Genomic DNA, 15,021 nt, shown 5'->3' with positions numbered 1-15,021 from the left:
ATTGTCCACATGGTTTCATTATTGTCACAAGCGTGCCATAGTAATGTAAGATGTTAACAATTGGAGAAACTGTGGGTCCTTGGGCACTCTATTAGGAACTTTTCCATAAATCTAAAACCATTCTAAAACTGTTTATTTAAAAAAATCTGTACGGGTCACTTAACCATGTGAAAAGCTACTCGACCTTGCTAATAACAAGAAGTGGCACTGAGATAATATCTCACCTGTCAGGTTGACAAAAATCCAGTGATAATATATTCTGTGGATGAGGCTGTGGGGCCAGGTATCCTTGAACATTTGTGGGGGTTTAATCCATTTTGTGTTGCTGTAAACGAAGACCTTTCTGGATTATTTACACAGAAAAAGGTTTATTTGGCTCACAGTTCTGATGGCTGGGCATCAAGATGGGGCATCTGCACCTGGTAAGGGCCTGGGGCAGCTTCCACTCAATGACTGAAGGCAGAAAGGGGGCTGGAGTGTGCAGAGATGACACAGAGGAAATGAGAGGGGGTAGGTGCCAGGTTCTTTAGCAACCAGCTCTGAGGGGACTAAGAGTGAGCACTCACTGCCCCCACCTCGGGGGACAATATAATAAATATATTAAATATATCAGGATGATTTGCATGCATTGCCCTGATATATTTAATAGCACAGGAATGTACACGAGAGAGTGACAGATTTGAATGGTCCCAAATGCAGCTGCAATGCTAGTCTGCCCTTTTTCACCATTTCTTATGGGAAAACTGATTCTGACAGTTTTCCAGACTGTGCACACATTTAAAAATCCACACCCTTGCTCAGCCAGCTTCCTCCTGGAAAGGAAAGCCAGCCAGGTGAGTGTTTATGAAGGCCCAACTGACTCATCAGCCCAGAATCCAGGCCCTCCCAGTGCCAATGGTTGCAAGCTGGGGGCAGGTGCTTGGGGAGTGGGCCAGCGGGCATCCGAAACAGGGCCTGGTGGAGCAGCATGGGAGCAACTGGTAGTAGAAAAAGGAAAGAAACAGCTGAGTCTGTTTTTAACATTTATTAATCCAAAAATACATAAAAATTCTTTCTACTCCAGGTTCTTGGGCTCTCAAGAAGGGGGGTAGCTGCCAGCCTTAAGCATCTGATGTGATACCTAAGTGCTCACTCATATTATCTCAGAGGAGAGGGAGATGAGGAAGTGAGGCTCAAACCAGGGAAATCAGGGCCATGCCCTGCAGAGGCCCTGTGCGGGGGACTTGGCCCACAACACTCTGGCTTTTTCTGCCAGAGGAAATGGGGCAATCACAAGAGTGGGCCACCCTTAGGCAATTCTTCCTATACAACTAGGCACCAAGGTTGGGGGAGTTCCTTCCCTGCTCATGGCCGAGTTTCTCGAGAGCCAGGCTGACCAGACCAGAAATAATTGAGACAAGGACAGATAGGCCTGGGAAGGCAGGGGCTCGGGCCTTTCTCCCTCTTCTTCTTGGCCCACATCCACTTCCAGGAAACCCAGAGGTAGGACCCTGCAGCCAGCCAGGTGCTCACTGGGGCTGTCACACCTCCACATCAGTCCACACAGCCACCCAGGAAGCCAGGGCCAGTCACCATCTGCAGCCTTGTTACTGCATGCCAGCTGGGTGCATGGGCCAGGGCCCCTGGCCAGCGCCAAGGCCTGCCCCAGGAGGGGCCTGGGCCACAGGCTGCAACCGCTGCTGGGACTGCCAGATGTGATGGAGCTCCTTGAACTGCTCCACCATGTGGTCTTTGAGGTCTGGGTTTGAGATCTGTAGCCGGATACTATCAGCTGACCAAGATAGCTCCCCTGAGAACATCTCCAGCAGCAATCGAGCTGCTACAGGCACTACCTGGGAGGCAAAGAGGAGATGAGACAGGGAGACCCATGACAGGGCTGCCAGATCCAGCTGTGCACGAGGGCAGCCATCAGGGGTGAGTAATAGACTGCATTCTCTGGCCCTGAGCCTTGATGGTCTCTGGCAGCCAAGTTCACACTGCTCAGGGAGCCCTGAGCCTCCAGCCTGGGGCAAGGGCCTGGCCCCAGGATTCCCCAGTTTTCAAGCCAAGGCCAACTTTGGGGCAGAGGAGACGTACCTGTACAGTAATGAGCTTCTTCTCTCGGGGTTTGCGGTCAGGCCATTCTTCCCCGAAGCAGAAGAAGATCTCGAAGGGTGGTGGGGTGTTGGTCTGGCCCTTCTGGAACAGGATGAGCTCTGCATCAAAATCAAGGTCCCTAGTCAGAGGCTGGAACCACACCCCTGGGCAAGTGGTGGCCAGGAGGACCACGGCTTCGGGCCCTCACCATTGAGAAAATGCTCCAGGCTGAAGAGCTTGGTCTTGACCTCCCGCTGGATGGGGTTGGGGCATGAGTCATGGGCTGAAGCACAAGGCCCACTCCAGAACACCTTGCACTGACACAGGCGGATGGCATACAGGTCCTGGCCCTGTAACTGGAGGATGAGCCCGCGGTCCAGGACATCCAGCAGCTGGTTCGTGTAGAAGCGCTGCTTGTCGCTGGGGATGTCCTCAGGGCTGGGGAAGCGCACTTGCTCCAGGCTTATGGGGCCAAAGAGTTCCACTTGCTCCTGGGTGGCCTCCAGCTGGCTGTAGAAGAGCCGGCAGCCGTGGGGGTTGCTGATAGTGAGGGCCCGGGGTGGCCGCCCCCGGTACTGAAACTTGATCTCCAGGTCAGTCACTGTGGGGCAGAAGGCAGGCCCATCCCGTCCTTGAGCCCCGTGCCTCCCCGTTCTGCAGCCCAGTGTCCAGGCCCAGCCCCATCAGCTCTCCCACTTTCCCCTCCCAAGGAGCTGCAGCACCCTCCACCCTCCTTGCCAATCCTACCCTAATCCCCCAGCACTGCTTCCCCGTGCCCAGCCGCGGGTCCTTACGAGGCAGCATGTGGGGGCTGATCAGCAGGTCAGGCAGGAGCTGTTCGCTTGCAGGGGGCAGGCTGGCAGCCAGGGGCCCAGGCTCCAGGACCTCAGGGAAAAGCTCCCTGAAGCCAGCAGGGTTGCCAGGGGGAGGAGCCAGGGGTCTGGGGTCTGGAGCAGGGGGACCCAGCACCACGGGCGGCTGCAGTGTGGGCGGCCACTTGACATCGTCTTTGAGTAAAGAATAGGGTGCCATGTGGGGGCCAGACTGCACTGCATCTACAGAAAGTGCATGTGGACGGCTGTCAGTGCCACCTCCAAGAACTGCCTCCCGGGCCCACCTACTCCCAGCCCTGGGCCACCCCAGCCTCCCATTAGCCCCCTCCCAGGTACCTATGGTACCTGTAGCTTCTCTGTATACTAGACCCCCAACCACCACCTCCCGGCCCCACCTGTGAGGCTCAGGCTTGGCAACATCCTCTGCAGCTGAAGGGACACCACCGGCAAGGGAGGGAAGAGATGGGAGAGAAGGGAGGACAAGTCATTCCACTGACCTGGGGCTGGGGAAGTAACATGCAAGAACCACGAGGCAACTGCCCTAGCCTCAGCTTAGCTCAGGCAAGACCCTGCCTCCGGTCCCAGCTTGTCCATCCCAGGCAGGTCAGAAAAGCCCTGTGCCTCACTTTCCTCATTTGCCTTCTACGGGGAGTCAGACCTACCAAGCCCCGACTGCTGTGTGGGTCACACATGCCGGGTAACGACAACGCCCCGGGAAAGAGCAGGTGGGGACTGTGCTCCTATCATTCAGAATTCCAGGAGAAGAAACAAGGAGAGGAGCCACTGAGAGGGCCATGGGGCTCCAGGGGAGTGGGACTGCGGAAACCTAAGGCCAATGGGGACAGCAGAGAGCCCGTCCAGGGCTCCACCTGCCTCCTCCTCCCACACTCACCTCTTCCTCTTCCTCCTCCTCCTCCTCTCCTGCACCTAAAGAGTAATCCTCAGGGGGCTGGGAGTCTGCACAGCAGGGAGAGAAAAGCAGGGCAGTAAGGGAGTCAACGTCAGAGGAGAAGCAAGATCCCCTGAGAGGCTGCCTGTAGCTCCTGTGGAGCTTCTGCCCTCCCCAAAGCTGTCCCAACACGGGGTGCGGTGGAGAGTACAGCCACCAGGATTGGGAAGGACCTCCCCAACTCCATGGGCCATGAGACCTCGGCTGGAGCCAGAAGCCAAAACGAGAGCAATGGTAAGGAAGAAGCACCCAGGTCCCTGACTGCATGCCAAGCCATTCCTAATCTGCTAGTGACCCATCCCAGCCACTCCTGGGAGCCCTGGGTGTCATGACCTAGCAGGAGCCCCCGCATCGTGTCCTGGACCACTGCCCACTAGAGGGGCCCTGGGCCTGCCTGCACCCAAGAGCTCATGACTGGGGGCCGGGACTTTGCACAGCCTCCCAGGTGGCCCACAGAGGGCTAGGCCTGATACCTGTGGGAGCAGGGCCATTGGAGCAGACCTCGTAGATCTTGTAGGGCTGAGGTGGCATGTCCCGGGGCCCATCGTAGAAGAGGCGGAAGTCCCGGCTCTTGTTAAGGGCACAGCGCAGGTTGGCCTTCCACTTGGCCGGATCAGCTTCATCCACACCTTCAGTGTATTTCCCAGTCTCCTTGGCCCAGGCCTGGGGCAGGAAGAGACAGCCACCACAGAGAACCTTGTCTCCACCACAACCCCAGTCTGCCTACTGTTCCGTAGGAGACCCCACTGTGTGGGGAGAACGTCGGCCACAAGCTGAGCCTCGCTGAGCCCCAGACCTGGTTTGCAACGTGGAAGTCTGCCACAGTCCTGCCCCAGCCCTAAGGCTGCCAGCAAGCTCCATGAAATCTAGGGCTATGAGATGCATCTGTAGTCCCTGCTCCTGGGAGAGTGAATCAGTGTGATCTCTAAGGAGGACAGCGTGGGGGATAAGGATGAGCACTCTAGAGCCAGGCTGGGTTTGAATCTGGAATGTGCCCCCTGCCAGCTGTGTGCCAGGCCACGTCACTGCCTCCCTTTGTCTTGATCTCCTCACAGTGCTCACCTCATGGAGTGGCAGTAAAGACTCAAGGGGTTGATGTCGACTGGGCACAGTGGCTCACACCTGTCATCCCAACATTTTGGGAGGCCAAGGTGGGAGGATCGCTTGAGCCCAGGAGTTGGAGACCAGCCTAGGCAACATAACAAGACTCCTGTCTCTACAAAAAATTAGCTGGGCATAGTGGTGGGTGCCTGTGGTCCCAGCTACTCAGGAGGCTGAGGTGGGAGGATTGCTTGAGCCAGGAAGTTTGAGGCTGCAGTGAGCCATGATCAATCATGCTCTGCACTGCAGCCTGGGCAACAGAGTGATACCCTATCTCAAAAAAAAAAAAAAAAAAATGAGGGGGGTTGATGTCCGTAAAGCACTCAGAACTATGCCCGCACATAGGACGGGCTTGAGACACTGGAGCTGCTGGTATTATTTTGAATGGCAATTAGGCGAGGTGAGGACTACCAATGCTTATTTCTACCCTTTAACCCAGCTCTTTGATTTCTAGGAATTCATCCTAAATATCATAGACGCATTCACACAAAATATTGCACAAACAAGGTTATTTGCAGCAGCACTGTGTGTAAAAGATGACTGAAAATACCCAATGCAACATCCATCAATGAGGGGCTGGTGAAATTATGGCCAACCCATTGAATGAAATACTGGGCAGCACAAAAAAAGAAAAAGCAGGAAACTGTTTACATACTGACATGTAGCAATCATCAAGAAGTATGAAGTATAGAAAAAATGCAGAGATCTAGCATTTCTTATGAAAATAGAGGAAAGGATAGTGCATATTTGCTTATATGTGCATAAAAATCTCTCAGGAAGGCTAAACAAGAAAATGATAACACAGCTGCCTCTAGGGAAAGGTTAGGGAGGGGAGTAGGTGGTGGTGAGCCAGGGAAGGAGGGAGACTTTTTGCTCTAAACCATTCTATGCCTTTTAATGTTGAATTTTGTGACTGTATTACCTATACAAAAATTAAAAATGGATTAGCAAAAGAATTTTGGAAAGGTAAGGATCAAGTCCAAAAACTAAGAAAATATGTATCCAGAGTTTTAAAAAAATAAGCATTGCCTTTGACCCAGCAATTTTTAAGTCTAGGAAATCAACCCTCAAAATAATTGAGGTTGAAAAAAGGGGAAACATTAAGACAGCCTGCATGACAATGGGGGTTTCAAGTTCAGGTTTTAAAAGCAACCTCAAGTATCCAAAAACCCAGACCCGGTGAGCAAATTGTGCTAAGCCATTCCAGTGGAAATTCTACAGTCACGAAAAGTGATGTGGACGTATGTTGGAAAGGAAAGCTGATCCTGATATAGGGTGAAAAAAATCCAGGTTACAAATCAAGATATATCACTTGATTCCAATTTTGCATTCTATATACACACACGTGCAAAAAAACTAAAAATGTAAGCAAAAACTGTTATGCTAGGTACGTCCTAGCATTAAGATTACTGGAGAGAGCACAGTGGCTTGCGCCTGTAATACCAGCTACTCAGGAGGCTGAGGTGGGAGGATCACTTGAGCCCCCGAGCTTGAGACCAGCCTGGGCAACAAAGTGAGAACTCATCTTTACAAAAATCAAAATCAAAAAATTAGGCTGGGCATGGTGGCTCACGCCTGTAATCCCAGCACTTTGCCGAGGCAGGTGGATCACAAGGTCAGGAGTTCAAGAACAGCCTGGCCAAGATGGTGAAATCCTGTCTTTATTTCAAAGACGGAAAAAAAAAATTCATAATTGAGGTTGAAAAAAAGGGAAACATTAAGACAGCCTGCATGGCAATGGGGGTTTTAAGGTGGCGGGCGCCTATAATCCTAGCTACTTGGGAGGCTGAGGCAGGAGAATTGCTTGAACCCAGGTGGCAGAAGTTGCAGTGAGCTGAGATTGCGCCACTGCAGCCAGGGTGACAGAGCAAGACTCCATCTCCAAAAAAAAAAAAAAAAAATTAGCTAGGCATGGTGGCTTGCAACTGTAGTCACAGCTACTCAGGGAGCTGAGACTGGAGGATCACCTGAGCTGAGTTGGAGGTTGCAGTGAGCTATGACTGCACCACTGCTCACCAGTGGTGCAACACTAGGCAACAGAGCAACACCTCATCTCAAAAAAAAAAAAAAAAAAAAAAAAGGAGGGGAGGGGGTATATATGTACAGTTGTAATATGTCAGTTAAAAAAAAAAGATTGGGCCAGGCACAGTGGCTCACACCTGTAATTCCAGCACTCTGGGAGGCTGAGGTGGGCGGACTGCTTGAGTCCAGGAGTTGGAGACCAGCCTGGGCAACATGGCAAAGTCTCTACTAAAAGTACAAAAAACTAGCCAGGTGTGGTGGCAGGCACCTGTAATCCCAGCTACTCAGGAGGCTGAGATGGGAGACTCACCTGAGCCTGGGAGGTAGAGGCTGCAGTGAGCCAAGACTGTGCCACTGCACTCCAGCCTGGGTGACAGAGTGAGACCCTGTCTCAAAAAAAAAAAAAAAAAAAAAAAAGGAGCTGGTCAACAGAGTTAGGCCCTGCCTCTAAAAAAAATTAGAAAATTAAAAAATTAAAAGATTGATGATATATCTGAATCTTATATTAAAAATAGTTTGTTCCCAACACAAAGAAATGACAAATGTTTGAGATTATGGATATGCTAAGTACCTGATCTGATCACTGTACTTATCAAATCATCACTGTGTACCCCATATATTTATGGGGGTATATTAATTTAAAAATAAAATTTTTAGAAAGATGATAGGTGGGCCGGGCGCGGTGGCTCACGCCTGTAATCCCAGCACTTTGGGAGGCTGAGGCAGGCGGATTACGAGGTCAGGAGATCGAGACCATCCTGGATAACATGGTGAAACCCCGTCTCTACTAAAAATACAAAAAATTTAGCCGGGTGTGGTGGCGGGCACCTGTAGTCCCAACTACTTGGGAGGCTGAGGCAGGAGAATGGCAGGAACCCGGGAGGCAGAGCTTGCAGTGAGCCGAGATCGTGCCACTGCACTTCAGCCTGGACAACAAAACGAGACTCCATCTCAAAAAAAAAAAAAAAAAAGAAAGATGATGGGTGATTGTTGGCTTCCTTTAGCATATGTGTGCACTGAACTAGTCCTCATGAGTAATAGCAATGAGACAAGAGCGAAGGGTGAGTAGGACAAATTATGGGAAGGCCTTCTGGGGACCCTCAGTTCCCACATTGCTCTAGGGTGAAGGTTAGAAAAGGTGTGCCCTAGGCCGGGCGCAGCAGCTCATGCCTGTAGTCCCAGCTACTCAGGAGGCTGAGGCAGGAGAATCGCTTGAACCCAGGAGGCAGAGGTTGCAGTGAGCTGAGATTGTGCCACTGCACTCCAGCCTGGGCTACAGAGCGAGACTGTCTCAAAAAAAAAAAAAAAAAGAAAGAAAAAAAAGGAAAAAGGTGTGCCCTGTGGCTACGTCTGCATCCCCTTAGTCCGGGCCTGGCATCAGTGGCAGCGTGCTAACTGGGTGGGTGGCCAGTCTTGAGGAGCTGCCTATGTGTGTGTTATATGCGATCCTCTTCTGGGGACAGGGTGCTCTGGAGGTCCAGCCAACCTCCTCGCCAGGGCTTACCTTGAAGATGGTGTTATCTCCGTCCTGGCTGGGACCATGCCTCGTGGCATGCCTCCAGGGGATGTAGAATAATTTCTTTTCCCCGTTGACCCATTGAAGCCCTGGGTACTGGCAGCTGTTCACCTGGGCCACCAGCCAGGGCTTCAGCCGCACGCGGCGGGGCGGGGTGGGAGCCCCTGGGATGGACTGGTTCATGGTAGAGGGGTCTGCAGGAGAAAGCCAGGGGGAGCCTCAGCAGGTCCACAGGTGGACGGGGACAGGGTGCTCAGAGGTCAAGCTGTGGGCCACAAGGGATGGTCTCTCCAGTCCATCTAGGTATTTGAGGCCAATCGTCTTTTCCAAGCATCAACTTTCTTGTCTAGTGTCATGGAATTTTGTGTTTGGGTGAAGGGAAAGAGAGTTACGAGTTAGTGAATGCTGCGGGCACAGCCCCAGACGCCCTTTACCGGGCGGAGGCATCCATTCTCCAACTGCTAACAGTAGCGAGCAGCCCATTGGCCAGAGAACTGCCTTCCACTACTTACCCCACAGGTTAGGCCCACCCCTCGCTCTTGAGGGGTCAGCCCACAGCCAGACTGCCTGACACAAGGGACAAAAGCCTGGCTATCTTGTCTCAAGCTAGGCTACTTGGGGCAGCCAGTGCTCCGTGGGATCAGCCTGAAGGCAACCTCCCGCTCAGTCCACACCCCTGGTTCAATTCTTCTCTGCCCAAGTTTTCTCACCCCCTATCCCCTGAGAATCCCCTCCGGAGATGCCCTCAGCAAGAATCTCATCTCAAGCTCTCAAGGACACCTGCCCTCAGAGGAAAGCAGAACATGTGAATGGAGGGTGGGTTTCTTCACCCAACTCTCAGAGCTACCTTTCTTCCTCAGTTTCCCTCCAGGAGGAAGTTCCCCAACCTCAACGTCTTTAGATGAATCCCATCAACCAACTCAACCACCTCCAACGACAGCGGCCACCAAACTTAGATGTTACTTCTCTAGGGCCATTCATCTAGATTCTTGGTCCTCTCCCTTCTCCTCCCACTGGACACGCATTGGTGTAGCACTTAGGAAGGCCCTAATGCCTGCCGGAGCCTGTTAGGAAGTCTGCAGGAAACAGAAACCACAGCTCTAACCACTACCTACCCAGGGGCACAAGCCCCACCTCTCAGGCCACAGCTTCGCTGCCTCCCTGGAGTCAGGCCAGAGGGACCCTGCCTCCTCCCCTCCACACGCCAAACTCCCTCTCCAGCCCAGAACCGGAAACTCTTCACAGTCCTGAGCCCCCTCCTCTCCCTCTCTCCTCCCCTTACCCATGCCCTTGGCCCTTCACTTGAGACCCCTGTGTGGAAGACAGAAAGGACTGGGCCATTATACAGCACAGCCCATCAGAAGTGAATGTGTCGCTCAGCAAGTAAGGAGCAAAGGTTCGAGCTGAACTCCCTCTGTCTTTCTGGGCCTGCTTGGGCCTTGCAGCACGGAACCTCAGTTTCCCCTGAAATTCCCTGCCCAGTACCTTTTGGGTTTGCACCTGCCTCGTGCTGCCTCTGAGCTGCTAGTGTCTCACATTGTAGGCCTCCCTCAGAGCCCAGCTCGGCTGCCTCCAACCCAGGAGATGTAAGGCTGGCCGGCCTTGCCTGGCCCAGGGGCTGGGACTGGGAGGTGTTCAGAACGCTCCAGCCCTGCCCCGACCTCAGAACATGGGGGCTTAGTTCCGCTTTCTGCCCCAGCCTCCACCCAGCCCCAGGGGAAACGAAAGTGGCTGGACTGGGACAACTCAGAAACCAGACTCACTGTGGGCTGAGGGAGGGAGCCGAGTGGGTCCCCCAGACCAAATTTCCAACCTCCCACCCAGAGCTGTTCCCCACACCCCACACCTGCAGGCAGTCTTTGTGCATTTAGTGTGGTTTGTAGCATGGGTGTGCGCCCACCCATATTTATATTTGTAGATCCCTGAGAGGCCTTGACCCTAGAATAGAGGGGTGCCAGTCACCAGCAGCACACAATTCTGGCCGAGTAAGGGTGGACAGAGGAAGCTCTGTCTGTGCAGAATCGGGGAGAGCTTCCCTGATGACCCCCTGGGCTGAGGCCGGGAGGTGCTGGTGCCACTGGGGAGATCAGAGGGTCCAGCTGCCTGCCCCCTGCTGTCAGTCCAGCAGTCTGGCCCTGCCCAACACGGCTGTTTAATACAGAGCAAGGTTTTGAAATGACAACTCCGGCCTCAGTGTCAGAGGGCTGCATCCATACAAAGAGCTTAGGGAGGGGTGTGGAGAAGGAGCTCCCGCGACAAGCCCGTCTGTGATGAGCGAGGGTCTGTCCACCATGCCACAGAAGGGACTCAGCCTCAAGGCTTTTGCCTGTAGCCAGGTCCACACAAGCTCTAACCCAAGCAGCATCCATCCTCGCAGAAGCTCCCTCCTGCCCAGAAAAGGGCTAGGTCTGATTTAGACCACCCTAATCAAGGCCCATGATTTTGGAAGTTTGGTGTCAGAACAGGTCTGCCATCGCAGGGCTCCGGAGGCTCTGGGTGAAATGCATGCAGCCCTAGACCTAAGTCAATGGACCTGAGCCCCAGAAAGTGGGGAAATCCAACAGCTGAGGGCCTGAGGAAGCCCCTACAAGTGTGTGAGGCAGCAAAGCATCCAGTGGGCAGTCCTAGAGGACCTGCTGAGGTGGGGCGAGCCCACAGCTCACCCCAGAACCCTGCTGGAGTCCCAGGAGACAGTCCCCCCACTACCCAGGAGCTGCAATTCGTGGGCACCGGGGAGCCACTAGGGAAGGAAGTGCCACAGCAGTCCTAGTAAGAGTGGCCAGACAGCAGGAGCCCTGCTGCTCCCAGGGTTGGTCTGGGTCACATGTCTCCTTGCAAATCCACACCCAGCTCAGGGAGAGGACAAGGGGTTCCCTGTACAGGCCCTGACCCCAAATCCCACCCCTCCGGGTGAGCTTCCCACACCCTGGGCCCTGCTGCCCACCTGGTCCGACAGGCTGAGGCTCTGGGGCAAAAGGTGCCCAGGAAGAAGCTTCCTCCCAGGGTCAGGGTAGGGGAAGACCAGGGTACAGGGGGAAAACCCCAAAGTAGGGCCTTTAGATAAAAAGGGGTGATTTCCCAGTGCTTCCCTAGACTCTTGGAGCCCCTCAGCCCCAGCACCCCAGGCCCCATAACTACTGGGGGTGGGGACAGGAAGGGGAGGTCATGCCAGAGGGCCTTCTGAGGGCCTACAGTTTCCTACATCGATACAGCCAAGCCCTCTCTGATCCTGGCCACTTATCCTCATTCTGGGCCCTCGAGGAGCCCAGGCCCAGCCCAGTCCTCCGCCCCTGCTCCCCCCTCCCCTCCGCCCCCACTCCTCTCGCGGGCTCCGCTGGGGCACACCCCTTGGGCCAGCCCGCGGAGCCATCCCCACCTCCAGGGTCGGCCTCTGGACCTCTCCTCCTGCTGCTGGAGAAGCAGCACCCCGTCCTCGCCCTGCTGTGCCCAGAGTGGCTGCGAGACTGGGAAAGTCCCCTACTCCCGCCTCTGCTCCCGGGTACCCGCTCCCGCCCCTCCCGGGGTCCGGAGACAACCATCTCCCCACGCATCCCGGCCATGCTAGCCTCACTTTTTTTCAACGTTTAGCCTCTTCATTGTTGCCTTCTTGAGTTCTGGGACAGGACCTACGGAAACCAGCCCAGGAGCTATTGCGCCCCATCCTTCTCCGCTGCTCGGGAGACCGGAGTCTACCATTCCCGGCCGCAAGCCCAGGGACAGACGGAGCCTCTACCTGACACCATCTTCCCCCAAACTCTTGCGCAGCTCCTGCCATTGGCCTGAAGATCCCGAGGGATGAACGCTTTAACCTCAACCTCTTTTCCAAAAGGGTGAGGGTGGCCCGGTAAGAGCGAGGGCGAGTGCATCGACAGTAAGGATCGGGCCTCGCTCCTCAGGGGCCCAAGCCAGTCTCCAGCAGGATGCCCAGGAGCCCCCATTCTGGGCGATGGCGAGGGAGAGGGAGAACAGCAGAGCCGGCGCCCCCCGCTCCCCGTAGCGGTGCCGACTCAGCCGCCTGGGTCACGGGACTCCCCGGGCGCCAGCACCCCAAACCACGCCTTGGAAGTCCCAGGCCGGTGGGGCGCACCCTGCTCTAGGTACCCACCCGTTCTCGGTCCTCAGGCGCAGCTGGACGCGGACCCCGCCCTACTCCAGTCCCCATCCCGCCGCCCGCGGGTGCCTGGAGGGCGCGGGCCCCAGTCTAGGCCTAGACTTGGGGGCAGTAGCCGGCACCGCTCCCGCCACCCTCAGGGCGCGCCAAGCGGGGACGCAGAGAGGAGAGCGCGGCGGACTGGACCCACCTGTCTGCGGTGCGCCTGCGTGGCTGCGCTCGGGAACACCGGCCGGGCGGCGGGACCAAGCTGGGCTCTGCCCAGGCTGCACCTCCCGCCGGTCCGCCAACCAGCCGGGCACTTCCGCGTCTCACCGCCCCCGCCCCTGGGCAGCTGCTGCCGAGCTCCGGGCGCGGGCAGTGCCCCGCCCCGCCCCGCGAATCCACTCCGGGCCCCGCACTGACCTGGCAACTGCAGATCCGGGCTGAGCCTCGGGCCAGGCCCAGGGCCTCCAGGGAGATGCCAGTCGGTGCGGTGCGCTAGACTGGCCACTGGCTCTTTTGGCAATCTGGAACCGTAAAACTGTCATTTGACAACCCCGTGCCTCCCGCTGCAGTGCTCGGTTGGGCCCTGGGAGAGGGTGGGGGTGCTTCCCCACGCTGGTCCTCCTGGGCTGCACACAAATGAGGGCGTAGTGTGGCCAACCCACAGCCCCAAGCCCTCCTGTCGCCTGTCTGCACCCCTGGCGAGGGCAGCTGTCGCCCCTAGAGCACAGTCGCTGCCCCCAGGATCCAGACACCCCTTCCAGACGTGCTTGCAGGCAGGAATCCTCTAGTCACTCTGTGCCTTTCTCATCCTCAACCCCTGTACCTGTCTCGCCCCAGCTCCCCTCCTAAGTCGCCTTCCAATCATCCCAGGGTCAGTGGCGTGGTCGCCTGTCCCACCTCCTCTCACTGCTACCTTGACCGTCCATCTGTGGTTCTGAACCGTTTTCGATTCCATAAAGAACCTCGCCCCAGGACCTCCACATTCACACCTCCTGTTCCTTCTCTTCAAAATTTCTGTTTCAGCATCACCTTCTCTGGAAAGTCTGCCTTGACTTCCCCTCCCGCGTGGGGTTCCAGGGTGCAAAAAGCTTCCTGGTTAATTTTGCTTATGATTTTGCTATGGATAGCCAGGGGTTTGGTCTAGGTCTGGCCTCTCACCGCACAGAAAGCCTATCACTGAGACAGCTTTATTGACGGGGAAGAAGGCTTTATTCTGGTGACATCGTCGGTGATCTGGTGAGAGGGAAGACAAACCTTCAATTCATCCCTCCCCTTGACTAAAGTTAGGGGCTTATATAGCAGGGAAGGAAAACAAGAGGGATAAGGAAGAGGAATTGGTCAACAGGCAGCAGGTGTACTGATGTAAGTGTCTCAAGCTTCAGTTCTATGAGCATCTGGCTTTTTGGAAAATTGGGTGGGTTTCAATTTAGATGTCTGATTTCCATTCGAATCAGCTTACTCAGGAACCCCCCTCCTGTCTTTTCATTGTTCCTTTTCTTTTCTTTTCTTTTCTTTTTGATATGGAGTCTTGCTCTGTCACCTGGGCTGGAGTGCAGTAGTGCGATCTCAGCTCACTGCCACCTCTGCATCCCCGATTCAAGCGATTCTCCTGCCTCAGCCTCCGAAGTAGAGATGGGGTTTCACCATGTTGGCCAGGCTGGTCTCGAACTCCTGACCTCAGGTGATCCACCCACCTTGGCCTCCCAAAGTGCTGGGATTACAGGCAGGAGCCATCGTGCCAAGCCGAGCCTTGTGTTTTTTTAACAAATAAAGTAGTATTTGTTGACGAATCAGAACTTTGACCTTCCCTCCCCTCCCTTCTCCTGGGTTGAACTTTACCTTTAACAAGTTAAAAAAAGACACTCACGTGTTGTGTTTTTTTTTTTCTATTCTGTATCTTTCCCTCTTTCCTGACCTTTGTAACCCTAATATGAAGTGGAAATATCATTATATATATGTATTTTATTATTTGTATCTGCTGAGTATTTCATTATTTCATATTTTTAAAATTTAAAGTATGGATGGGGGAAATGTGAATGGGTAGATCGTTTTCTATTTCTTTCTTTAAAAATGAAATTGCTAGACCAGGCACGGTGGCTCACGTTCGTAATCCCAACACTTTAAGAGGCTAAGGCAGACAGATCACTTGAGTCCACCAACCTGGGCGATATGGCAAAACCTTGTCTCTACAAAAAGTACAAAAATTAGCCTGGCGTGGTGACACTTACCTATAATCCCACCTACTTGGGAGGCTGAGGTGGGAGAATTGCTTGAACCCAGGAGGCACACCACTGCACTCCAGCCTGGATGTAGAAGTGAGACTTTATCTCAAAATAATAATAATAAAATGAAATTGCTGTTTCATTGAAAGTGGCTCCCCACAAAATGGGAACCTTTTCCCCTAGAGGTCAGTTATGCTTCATAG

At 54.4% G+C, this 15,021-nt stretch overlaps 1 protein-coding gene across 7 annotated transcripts; it reads right to left on the bottom strand.

Annotated features, from left to right (window-relative positions):
- Positions 1-1,012: 1,012 nt before the first annotated feature.
- IRF5 (interferon regulatory factor 5) lies at positions 1,013-13,030 on the bottom strand. Of its 7 annotated transcripts, none has more exons than XM_073009330.1 (9): positions 13,014-13,030; positions 8,486-8,691; positions 4,332-4,521; positions 3,802-3,866; positions 3,305-3,338; positions 2,871-3,131; positions 2,285-2,677; positions 2,077-2,195; positions 1,013-1,832 (listed from the first exon to the last, which is right to left on the bottom strand). In XM_073009330.1, the coding sequence occupies exons 2-9, from the start codon at positions 8,678-8,680 to the stop codon at positions 1,587-1,589; spliced, it is 1,503 nt and encodes a 500-aa protein (XP_072865431.1). In that variant the 5' UTR covers positions 8,681-8,691; positions 13,014-13,030; the 3' UTR covers positions 1,013-1,586. The 7 variants fall into 7 exon arrangements, with proteins under 7 accessions (XP_072865431.1, XP_007981056.1, XP_007981054.1 ...); XM_007982865.3 differs by lacking the exon at positions 13,014-13,030 and adding an exon at positions 12,799-12,900; XM_007982863.3 differs by lacking the exon at positions 13,014-13,030 and adding an exon at positions 12,799-12,883 and having other exon boundaries at positions 8,486-8,843.
- Positions 13,031-15,021: the final 1,991 nt, after the last annotated feature.

This window comes from Chlorocebus sabaeus, chromosome 21 (genome assembly GCF_047675955.1).
Source record: "Chlorocebus sabaeus isolate Y175 chromosome 21, mChlSab1.0.hap1, whole genome shotgun sequence".
Classification (NCBI taxonomy): Eukaryota; Metazoa; Chordata; class Mammalia; order Primates; family Cercopithecidae; genus Chlorocebus; species Chlorocebus sabaeus.
Note: the sequence above shows the minus strand (reverse complement) of the source record. Positions and strands in the feature narration are given on the sequence as shown.

Excerpts from the sequence above, each read along its gene's own strand:
- IRF5 (XM_073009330.1), bottom strand. The coding sequence starts at position 8,680 with ATGAACCAGTCCATCCCAGGGGCTCCCACCCCGCCCCGCCGCGTGCGG. Across the intron at positions 4,522-8,485 it reads GAGATAACACCATCTTCAAG|GCCTGGGCCAAGGAGACTGG; the intron begins GTAAGCCCTGGC and ends TTCCTGCCCCAG. Across the intron at positions 1,833-2,076 it reads AGAAGCTCATTACTGTACAG|GTAGTGCCTGTAGCAGCTCG; the intron begins GTACGTCTCCTC and ends TTTGCCTCCCAG.